Source organism: Betta splendens, chromosome 9 (assembly GCF_900634795.4).
Source record: "Betta splendens chromosome 9, fBetSpl5.4, whole genome shotgun sequence".
NCBI lineage: Eukaryota > Metazoa > Chordata > Actinopteri > Anabantiformes > Osphronemidae > Betta > Betta splendens.
In genome coordinates, this window is record NC_040889.2 from 5,010,374 (window position 1) to 5,021,758 (window position 11,385).

General features: G+C 42.9%; 2 protein-coding genes across 2 annotated transcripts; one reads left to right on the plus strand and one right to left on the minus strand.

Annotated features, from left to right (window-relative positions):
* Positions 1 to 4,372: 4,372 nt before the first annotated feature.
* On the minus strand, positions 4,373 to 7,946 carry creld2 (cysteine-rich with EGF-like domains 2). The gene is made up of 10 exons (XM_029164063.3): positions 7,564 to 7,946; positions 7,332 to 7,414; positions 7,000 to 7,110; positions 6,705 to 6,796; positions 6,435 to 6,611; positions 6,175 to 6,273; positions 5,853 to 5,936; positions 5,661 to 5,756; positions 5,320 to 5,460; positions 4,373 to 5,229 (listed from the first exon to the last, which is right to left on the minus strand). The coding sequence occupies exons 1-10, from the start codon at positions 7,708 to 7,710 to the stop codon at positions 5,177 to 5,179; spliced, it is 1,083 nt and encodes a 360-aa protein (XP_029019896.1). The 5' UTR covers positions 7,711 to 7,946; the 3' UTR covers positions 4,373 to 5,176.
* A 262-nt stretch (positions 7,947 to 8,208) lies between these two features.
* Positions 8,209 to 11,347, plus strand: alg12 (ALG12 alpha-1,6-mannosyltransferase). Its single transcript, XM_055511545.1, has 9 exons — positions 8,209 to 8,390; positions 9,290 to 9,422; positions 9,523 to 9,696; positions 9,787 to 9,981; positions 10,065 to 10,167; positions 10,317 to 10,541; positions 10,623 to 10,792; positions 10,886 to 10,961; positions 11,050 to 11,347. The coding sequence occupies exons 1-9, from the start codon at positions 8,232 to 8,234 to the stop codon at positions 11,282 to 11,284; spliced, it is 1,470 nt and encodes a 489-aa protein (XP_055367520.1). The 5' UTR covers positions 8,209 to 8,231; the 3' UTR covers positions 11,285 to 11,347.
* Positions 11,348 to 11,385: the final 38 nt, after the last annotated feature.

Consider the following 11,385-nt stretch of genomic DNA (forward strand, 5'->3'; position numbering starts at 1 on the left):
TGATGTGGGGAGTGAGCTGGTGTTTTATGTTACTGCAGGCGTTAAAGTACACTGACTATACAAAATGCTGCACAAAAGCGCCGTGTTACAATATGTGGGTCATGTTACCACATTAAACGAATGCGGATTAAACCTTTATTGGCTTCGGCTCTTAGTGTAAAACCTATAATGACATAATGAGCCATTATTGACTTCGCATTGGATCCTCTGCTCGGCCTCTGATTTGTGGGACGCTGGCCGTCCCTTTTCTGGCTGTCGGGTCGCCTGATCAGAGGCTGAACATCTGCTCAGCCGGTTACAGTGCGACAGGGCGGAGTCGCTCGCCGCAGTCGTCACTCGTCCTCGCGGCTGCGAAATGGCTTCCAGATGAATTAGGGGTCCTGGCGTGTCCACACAGGGAAAACGGCACGTCGCGTTTTCACACAGCTGCTGCAGCTGCTATCGTGAGTAGCGCCGTATAATGAATGAATGAAGTCTGATTACAGCGACTCTGATTGTTATTTACATGCAGCGAAAGAAGAGAGATCACTTGAAACAGCTTCCATTGTTTACCGTCTGCGACCAGTCAAACCCTCAGACTCTCCGAGTGCAATCGAAAGCCTCAAATGTGGCTTTTAAATTTGTGCAGTAAACAAGAACGTAGGCAGGAAATGGACTCGAGCGCTCTTTCTCTCCCATTGCCCCATTTGGGTGACATGAAAAAGGTTTGAGGGAAGCAAAGTGCAAAGAAGCTCTGAGATCAAAGGCGTCCTGTCTGTCTGCTCTTATTCCTGATGGTTGTGAGAGATCAGAGGCCAGATGATCAACACACACGCACACGCGTACATACGCACACACACACACACATACAAACACACGCACACATATGCACGCACACACGCACACACACACACACACACACACACACACACACACACACACACACACACACACACACACACACACACACACACACACACACACACACACACACACTCAGTTGCATCGTTCCCTGAGCACCAGTGTAGGTGGACTGTGTCACTGACACACTAACTCTACACTATCACCCCATGGGTTCAGGACACAGATCTGCATTTCAACGTGTGTGCAGCTAGTGGGTTCAGCTGCGTTTCAGTCGCAGACTCCAACCACTGTGATTCATGCTTTCAACACAAATTCGGGTGTGTTGGAGTCCGGCCCGTCCAGAGGACCCACCTCTCATCTTCCAGTCGGGCCGGCCCTAATCGGCGGTTGAGGAGTCCATTCGGGTGAAAGGAAAGCGGATCCGACCGCATCACAGAGGGCAGCGGTTCTAAGCAGTGCCTGACATCAGAGGCAGATGAAGAAAGGCACAGGCCGCCACATCTGGAGCCCAGTTTGGCCTGCAGCTTCCCTCGGCCTACCTCAGCTCTGTGATTATCTCCGTCCCGCTGCCCAACGCTAGAACAAAGACAATTGTTATCTAAGCATAGCTTTGGGAAACAGCAGGCCCCAGATGCAGCGGGGATGGAGACGGGGGGAGGGAGCATCGGGCGGGGGGGCCGCCAGCTCAGCAGCAGGGCACTCTCTCCTCTGTGCCCCCCCGGTTGCCACGGTAACCCACCGCGTCCTCCCCATCACCCGGCCACAGCCCCGGACCATGTGCCGCACAGCTGAGGGCTGCAAAACCACCACAAAGTCAGAAGAACTGACCCGGCACCGCACGAAAGATGAGGCCAGTGCGTGGCATGAACAACTTATTAATTAGCCCTGCGGTCGGAGGTGAAAGGTCACGGGTTCACGCCGTGATTTCGTTTTAACGTAAAGACTGGCGCGTGCACGGTGGGTGAGACCTGTTCTCCTGCTCCTCGGCTCCTCGGGTCTAACAAACAGAAATGGTGACTCCATAGTGACTCTGCACTCAGCGGCGATGAGTCAGGGCATTCAATCACCCGGCGTCAGCTCGCTGCCACATGATCATAGACCCCCCCCCCCCCCCCACCTCCCCCGCTGAGCCTTTACTTTCCGCGTGATGGAGCAGCAGCGCCACATCACCGACTGATTACAGCTCTGACAAAGGCTGAGTCCACCTTTACGGGAGTGGTTCCATCGATGGACACCGGGTCACCTGTCAGACGGTGCTGACTAACACTCTCCTCCGCTTTCACCGCTCTCAGCTTGCGTTACCCCCCCCCCCCCCATCAAGTCAAACGCTTTCGCCTTTGACTCACGCATGACACATCTTTTACAACTACCCCTTGAAACTGAGCTGATTGTTGCTGTTTACTCACTTTACTCACTAGTTATTGTCTATCTTTAAAGCCTACTAATAAATAAAGGGGCTGATTTCCCCTTTGTTGCCTTTATGCAACTTAAGCTGGTATTAGAATGAACACCCAGGGATCAAATGCGTGGGAGTGTCTCTTCTCTGCTCCCTCTTGCTACCAGCTTAGACACGTCTCAACCGGCTTTGCCCTCGACCTCAGTGGGCCTGTCGAGTCAAAACACTGACATCATCCTGCAGCAAGCTAATGTAATGTAAGGTTTGAGGAGTTATGCAAAATGACTTTGACATAGAAGTGGCCGGCGGGAGGTCTGCACGCCGAGAAGCACGCCCCCTGGTGGCGATGCACGGGTCTGCAGAGGACCGGTGTTTGTCTCACTATCTGAACCTCCACAAGTCAATTAGCCAAGACACTTATTATTTCGTTGGTGCTTGTTTTAGGTCAGTGATTTGCTTGATGAGTCTTAAGGAGCCATTAAAGGGAAGCACACGTGTTATCAATTACGGAGGCCTGAAACCAGAGGCTCTGACCTGACAACGGTCTGACTAGAAAGACTACACGAGGTTTAGATTTACACCAACAACTTACTGAATGACCTGATTCCTTTCATTGTTATAGTGAGAAAATAACGGTAATGTGTCAAATACACCGTCAAACAGTACGATGTGCGGTGAAATATAGTATAGACACGGCTAGAGATGCAAGTAGTTCTGTAGTTTTTACCGCTTTGTGGAATAGACGCAAGCGCATACGCTGTAGAATGGCGCCCTCTGGCGGACACGTTGGACATTTAATCGTATGATACACTTGAATTCCAACCATACACCATACACCATACACCATAAACGTTTGGCCTTTTAATTCCAGTCAGCTGACGCACGAATGGTGTAATAGATAATACATGGAATAAAACTGAAATCCTGTAAGTCTGGACATCAATTTAATGGAGCACATTACTAAACAGCTGATGAACTTATTTGTAAATGCCACTAAGGCTGTGTTGACCTTTGGCTTCTTAAAGTGTAAAGTGTGTAAATTACAGATTAAGATTTGTGAATCAGACTTATGAAAACAAAAAGTCTGGGGGGTTAAAAAACACTAACTTTAGACATTTATAGACATTTTTCACTGTCTGTGTTGTGTTCAGTGTAGAGGAAGCTTTGTGCGCCTTTGCTTTGAACCATCCTTGGTTAAAACCTTAAAAACTCTTTTGAATGAATGAAAAAGCAAAATAAACATTTAAAATGACCCTGGTCTGTAAAACTGATTAAGTTCACAGCCTTTTAATTTAGTGTGATTTGCCTTTAACTGACATCCAGTGCAAACTCTGGGAAGGAAGGTCAATTGAGTTTTTGGTGAAAAAAAAATAAATTGATAAATGTATAATTTGCCATATGTCCAAAAAGTATAGTACTGTATATATCGTACTGTATAAGTGTGCCATAACATGTACTATCTGCAATATCATATTAAGCTATGCCATAACATATTAAACAGTAGGAAGTAATGTGGATAGTAAAATTGTGATAAAATTTAAAAAACCTAAATATCAACTTATTGATTGATTGATTGGTTTACTCAAGTGGGATGTTGGGTTTTCTCTCTTGCTGTGGAAGGTGATGAACCTTACCTTGTAAAGTGCCTCAACATAACTCGTGTTGTTGTTATATAAATACAACTGAATTCAACTCAAACTCAGTCTGAAATAACTAACAATCAACCAACATTTAACTGGAACCTGAAACGGGGCTGGAACATAAATAATGCGACACATCCTACATCGAAGCACCTTCAGTTCCCAACAGTTCAAACTAAAAAACACTAAACCTCTGAATCAAAGAGCAGAGAGAAGAACAGCAGTGGAGCATTGTCCTTTTGCCAAACAGCAGCAACAGCAGTGAGCAGCTTGGCAAAGCCTTTAACATTCACACATGCTTCTCTGCTTCTCTCTTTGACCGCTGTCCTCCTGGATCAGGTGAATGAAGACATTTTTCTTGATCTGTGAAGTGAGAAGGTTACATTGCACAGCCACTGTACCCCTCAGTGCCTGTCCCATCATATTGTTCAAACACTATCATGCATTAAAAGAACATGTAGGATTAATTGTAACAAAGACACATGAACCTTAATTCTGTTTACAGTTGCCATTTTCTATTTTAATAAAGGCTACATTAGATCAGAGGATCTCAAACACTGCCATGTCAACACCCACTGCAATGACCCCCATCATAAATGGGCTTGTGACAGGAACAGGATTAAGTGCTGCTGTGGGCTTGAAGATCTTATTATTTATGTAAAGTTGAAAATGAGATTAAAGTGGTTCCCAATCATTTCCATGTCAAACAGTCCTACATTGATATGCATGGAAAACAGGGGTAAAGTGGTTCAACTGAATTTAAATACGTGGTTTACAATTAAGTACTGAGCCAATGGGAGTGTAGGAAACTGGGCCACGTGTTAATACATGGCCAATGGAAGCGAAGGATACGTTTATTGGCTGGCTGTCCGGCGAATGGCAGAACAAACCCTCCCTTTAGTCCTCGCGGTTATTGTTGTAATTTGGTTAAAGTGACATCTTGTGGCCATCTATGATCACTACAACAAAAAACTTTGGGAATTTAAGCAATACATTTTTTCTCAAAAGTCAGTTGTACAACAAAATATATTATTTTGACGACAGCTTATGTTTAATTTAATACATTTCACCTTTATTGTAACACTTGATTTTTTTAAAACCACTGAAAAAAATAAAGGCAACAAAAAACACCAGAGAATAGAAACAATGCCAATGAGAGCAAAAAATGTCTGTCTGTTTGTCCTTTAATCTACGATCCAATCTTTTCCAGGTGTTGCTGGTACATTAAGTGCATGTAGTAGAAGAAGAAAATCTGAAACTTTGTCATGATTTGCTCCCCTTGGTCCAAAGTTTGACATTACAGCTCCCTGTGTAGATCACTGTCAGACGCTTCAGACTCCTCTGCTTTTTCTAGTGTGAACAGAAGCAGGAACAAATGATGTGATTAAATCCCAAACATCCCTTCAAAGCGTGTCTGACACAACGTGTGAGGGACCTCACCTGGCTGCGGGGTTTGGACACACTCGTCATCATGCTCCTCAAAGCCACTGGAGCATATGCACATGTAGCTGCCGTTAGTATTGGCGCATTCCTGGTTCTCCTTCGTGCAAGGTGGCTCTGGCTGGGAGCACTCATCAATATCTGGACGCATAAAACACCACATGTCTGTCAACGGTTTCTGGTTTATGCTGGGTCAATCACATCTATTGGTGCCATAAATAGTCAACTGCATCTTTACATTTAAATCAACCAATCAATTCAAGGTCCAGGATTCTTCTAGAACCAATAATACTGCATAAAATATAGTAATAGTTAGAGATAGTAAAATATTTACATAATACCTGTGCAGGTGCCCTCTGTGTCTTGGTACCCACTGGCACAAGCCTGGCACTTATCAGGGCCCACTCCAGTGCAACCAGAGCACACGGTGTCACAGGCTGTAAAAAACAAACAAGAAAATGATTGATTATATTCATCTTGCAGAAAAATCCTTCTTCAGCAATTTTTGATCAAATATATGCCGGCCTTCTTACCCTTGCATGAGTAGGAGCCTTCTTTGTTGAGGCAGTATTGATCTTCTTTACATGGTGAAGGATCTTTTAAGCATTCATTTACATCTGTAACAAAAACAAATTGGACTTAAATAGACGATACACTGAATTTAGCTGATGGAACATTTTTGCTAAATGGTGATCAAATAAAATCATTGCAACAGCTCCAGATCATTTTTAAAGTGAGGCAGGTGACGTAAAGGTTTAGGTGTGAAATACTATATTGTTTCATTTGAATCATAAGTAGTGTTCTCCGTTGATTAGAAGTGCATTTTAACATGTAGTGCTGCTGCCGAGCCCCTACCGACACAGGCTTCCTGGTCATCCTCCTCCCAACCTTCTTTGCACTCATCACAGTCCTGATTGGTTGCTCCAGTGCAGGTCTTGCATGAAGAGTGACATTCTGTACACAGATCACAGGTAATTACTTGCTGTTGTGTGAAGTAATTTTCCCACTGTGGGACTATTAAAGACTTTTCTCATCGTCTTACTTGTTTTTATGTTATATTAGATGATGAATCAGCAGCTGGTCATTACGTTACACCTGTGTTGTATGAGCTTTACCTGAACACAGGGAAAACGTGTCATTCCTTATTTCGTTGAAGTAGCCATCAATGCAGTCTAGGCAGAACTCCCCCTGGTAGCCGTGGTTACAGCTGCACTTCCCGCTCCCTCCACGTGTTCCCTCGCCGTCACACAATCCATTTCCATGACAAGGTCTCTCAGAGCCCCCGACACAGGCTGAAACACCGAACAAAATAATGAGGCAGATTTCATACAACTATCATACTGTGGAGTCTGCCGTAATGTGAATATTGCTTTTGTATAACTCACCATTACAGTCTGGTCCAAATGTTCCCTTTGGACAACACACCTTAATGGTTTCAATGCAAAACCACTTATGCAGGTCAGGATGTTTTGTTTTCCTACAAAACAATAGGAGGAAATAACGTTTAAGCACATCTTACTGAGGGAAAACCATTTTTGATATACATAACAAATCAACAACATATAACTCTGCAGGCAAGACATTTGTGCACCACATGTGTATTATACTACTTGTGTATTATACTACTTTTATATAAACACAGTTCAACTACAACTAGTGGTGATAATGTTGACATCTGACCTCTTGAACCACCAAGTTTCAAAATGCTCTTCATGCTCCTCGACCATGCGGTTGCACTCAAAGCTGCTGCTTTCACACAACCCCTCCACGATCTCCATGAGACGAATCTCGCTGTAAAAAACAACAAAAAAAAACGCAATAGGAAGAAGGTAACAGGGAAGCGGCAGAAACAACTTTCAACACACACCCACAAAGCATTGCTGTTCGTCTAACAGAACACCTTTGGTTCCAAGTACAACCTGCACGACGGTGCAAAGCAAACACTGTGCCGATCGACTGATCCCTGTCGGGGTGACCTGCAGTTTGGACAGGATGCACCGCCTCTGACTCACCTTGTCTCGTATTTAGACAGTTTTCTTTCCTCCCAGGCTGTGTTGCCTCCACCAAAGTTCTGCTTCATCGTTCTGTCAAAGCCCTAAAACACAAAAGCAGAGTTATTTTGGGTACAGACTCAAAACAGGAGTCTGTCAGACATGTCTCCATTTCAGCTAGTAAGGTACATTCACTGCACTAGATTTAGATGTAAGTAAACAGACAAGCAAAGGCTGAGAAACGCTTTCTGACCTTGTTAAAGTTTTCGGAGATTTGCTTGCACGTAGTACAGGCGCTAATTAAATCCCTCTTGCCGTCGATCAATTGAAAAAGTAAAACCAAAATAAGAATGAACAACATCCGCAACGACCGCAGCTCTGGACCAGTGGTTGACAGCATCTTAGCAGATCAATTCAGACCCAGTTTCATATCAGGACACACGCTTTAGCCACTCGCTAGCAAACTTCCCACTGGTCTTACAGTGCTGCGCTCTCCGGGCACATTTAACTGAGCTATACTTAACATTAAATCGAAATTAGCGTTATCTATGCAAAGCGCAACAAAGTTGTATTTACATGCCGGTTGTGAGGAGAGAAAAAAAAGGGAAACGTTTTTCCGCGTAAGCTCCTTGGTTGAATTGTGGCTTGCGGTGATTGGTCCTAAATGCCCGTCACTCAAATGTGTAAGCAATCACAGTCCGCCACGCGCGGGACAAAGGGTGCTCTTCCCACGTGGAAAATTCAGGAAGAATAATTAAAATATATAAAAATACATACGTTTTTATATTTAACATATTATATGTATTCTAAACATAGTAATCTAATTTTGTAGGACGATAAAAATAACGTTTTATCGATATTGAAATATGTTGTAGATGACATCCGGTGCCAGCCGGAAGTGACAACAATCTTTCAAGTGTCATGGCTGAAAAAAGGAATGTTTTGGGTTTGCCACTGCTCTTTTTGCTACTAGCCGTGTCTCTTTTGCATCTGTTTATTTGTCAGTTCACTAAAGTAGAGGAGAGCTTTAACTTGCAAGCAACGCACGATATTTTATACCACAGACTTGACTTTGACAAGGTAAGCAGGTAGCTCTGACAGCTTGTGTGCTAACAAGCTAACTTAGCTAAGCACAACATCAATAAAAAAGAAACAATACTTACAAACCTGTGTGAGATTTGGTTATTAGTGAAATAAAAGCTAAACTATAAATCTAAATCGGACTTAATAAAACTACCTTTATGTCATTATCACCCTAGAGTAGTAACGACTTACACTACCGTTCAAAAGTTTGGGGTCACCCAGACAATTTTGTGCTTGCCATTAAAAGTAACACTTTTTATTTACCGGCATGAGTTGTAAAATGAATGGAAAATATAGTCTCTTCGAAAAGGTTAAAAATAATGATTTGTATTTGAAATATTATTCTTTTTTATCCTCAAACTTTGCTCTTGTCAAAGAATCCTCCATTTGCAGCAATTGCAGCATTGCAGGCCTTTGGCATTCTGGATTTTAATTTGCTGAGGTAATCTGGGCCTTCTGACGCAATGAGCAGACACATTGTACCATTACTACACTGCAGTGACCGTTGCAGTAAAGTAATAAAGTAAATATTGCAGCAAAAAACAGACATTTACAGCTAGAATAGTCATTTACCGCATTAGTGATGCAAACACTGTATTTCTGAATCGTTCATTACAAAAAAGTGCCTTTCTGTCAAAAATAAGGACATTTCTAAGTGACCTCAAACTTTTGAATGGTAGTGTATACTCTTATATATAATACAATATAGACAAAACAAAGCAATCGCATTTCAGGATCCATGTTAACACTCTAGTCTTCTTAGTCACTCTTAGTCATATGATAAGTTTCATCGTTCAATTCAGAGGAAAAAAAAATGACAACTCACTAAAACAAATGTGTTGGCTGTGCTAGTGTTTTTTTTCCTCTTTTCAGTAATAGCTTGTCTTATCTTTCAGTATGACCATCATGCGTTTCCTGGTGTGGTGCCACGGACCTTCCTTGGCCCCCTGTTTCTCTCTTTGCTCTCATCTCCCACTGTACTTCTGACCTCTTTGCTGGATGTACCAAAGTTCTACACACAGCTGATTGGTAAGTTACCAACATTTCTTTCATCAAACATACCATTGATATGTCCAAAACAATACCTCCTTCTTGGTTTTAAACTGTTCTCTGGTCGGCTTTTGTTAAGTTCGAGCTTCCCTGGGCGTGTGTGTTATCAGTGCACTGTGGCACATGCAGAGAGAGGTGAGGAGGCAGTTTGGCTCCACAGTTGCAGGCCTCTTCTGCGTGATGTGTGCTTCACAGTTTCATCTGATGTTCTACAGCACCAGGACACTCCCCAATATATTTGCCCTGCCAATAGGTAAGATTCACTTCATTTTCTAGACAGTCTGTGTTACATTTTCATCGTTTTGTTTTTGTGGATTCACTGGGAGTAAATTTTTCTTCCTAGTTCTTGTAGCATTCACGTCTTGGATGGCTCAGAAACATGGCTACTTCATAAGCCTCTCGGCTTTAGTCATCATTGTGTTCCGATCAGAGCTCTGCATCTTTTTGGGACTCTTGCTGCTGATATCACTACTGAGCAGGAAACTGGGGCTGCTGGAACTGCTGCACTACGCTGTTCCTGCTGGGATGCTGTCACTGGGTGAGTGTAGTAAAAGTGCAGTATGTAAGTAATACATTTAGAATGTGTATTTAGGTTGCTTCGATTTTCTTCATCTCCCGCAGCTCTGACAGTGGCTGTTGATACCTTCTTTTGGAAGAAGCTTTTGTGGCCTGAAGGACAGGTTTTGTGGTACAATACTTTTCTTAACAAAAGCTCCAACTGGGGAATATCCTTTTATTTATTTATGTATATTTGTAGCTATTTTAAAATCTAGCTACAACCTGTATTTTGTTTTCTTGTTCATTTTTCAACATTTAAAATGCCCAAGGATGATAACCACACTTCACAGTTTGCCTTGACTCTCCTCCCCAGTAAACCTCTCCATTTCTCTGGTATTTTTACTCTGCACTGCCCCGTGCCCTGGGCTGCACGCTACTCTTCGTTCCCCTTGGTCTTCTCGACAGACGAATGAGGCTGCTGCTGCTACCCACTCTAGGCTTTATCCTCATTTACTCGCTGTTACCCCACAAGGAGCTGCGATTCATCATATATACTTTCCCTGTGCTCACTGTAATAGCTGCACGAGGCTGTTCTTTTATGTGAGTAAAAATCTATCAGCATGCACATTATACCATTTGATTAAATGAAGACAATAGTGTACTTATTTGTGTTTGTTTTAGTTTGTGCAACTATCAAAAGTCCTGGATATACAAGCTGGGCTCTGCGGTTGTGGTTGTCCAACTGTTGACCAACACAGCATACTCCAGTATTTGCCTGTACATTTCTCATCATAATTACCCAGGGGGCCATGGGATAAAAGAACTCCACAGGATGCTGTCACCGACTTCAGGTTGGACTCACTGTCAGATTATTTAATTTGAAGTGTCTCACGTTTTAAAATTATTTGAAAAAAGAGTTTACATGTCAAATGCCAATATTTCAGATGTCTTTGTACACATTGACACTTATGCTGCTGAAACTGGAGTATCACGCTTCCTAGAGCAAAACAGGAACTGGAGGTTAGTGTATAATTATTTTTTTCAATTCATGAAATGCATACAAATGTGCCCATAGTTGTGAAATTCTTTGTCTCATTTTGGTCAACAGGTATGACAAACGAGAAGACATGACCCCAACAAACCCTGAGATCGAAATGTACTCACACCTGCTAATGGAGGCTAATGTCACCAAGATACAGCTACTCCAGGAAACCCATCAACCTTTGGCATACATTGACGGTTACAGCCACATTGTTTTTAACGTGTCTCACTTCCCTCCTGTGAGTGTGCAGCTTGAGAGAAGAACTGTGCTGATGGAAAGGAAACGCCAAAGCCTGAAATGATTTAATTTACTTGACATTTTGTACGTAGATTTTGTTTTATATGAATAAAGTTGATTCTGAATACAAACGTGTCAATTTAAGTAGGAGCATCTAAATAGATG

Bases quoted from the DNA above. Each gene is read 5' to 3' on its own strand.
- creld2 (XM_029164063.3), bottom strand. From the start codon at position 7,710: ATGCTGTCAACCACTGGTCCAGAGCTGCGGTCGTTGCGGATGTTGTTC. The intron at 6,797-6,999 runs GTCAGATGTCAA...ATTGTTTTGTAG, and splicing joins GAAACTTGGTGGTTCAAGAG to GAAAACAAAACATCCTGACC. The intron at 6,274-6,434 runs GTAAAGCTCATA...ATCTGTGTACAG, and splicing joins CACGTTTTCCCTGTGTTCAG to AATGTCACTCTTCATGCAAG.
- alg12 (XM_055511545.1), top strand. From the start codon at position 8,232: ATGGCTGAAAAAAGGAATGTTTTGGGTTTGCCACTGCTCTTTTTGCTA. The intron at 8,391-9,289 runs GTAAGCAGGTAG...CTTATCTTTCAG, and splicing joins ACAGACTTGACTTTGACAAG to TATGACCATCATGCGTTTCC. The intron at 10,962-11,049 runs GTTAGTGTATAA...TTTGGTCAACAG, and splicing joins GAGCAAAACAGGAACTGGAG to GTATGACAAACGAGAAGACA.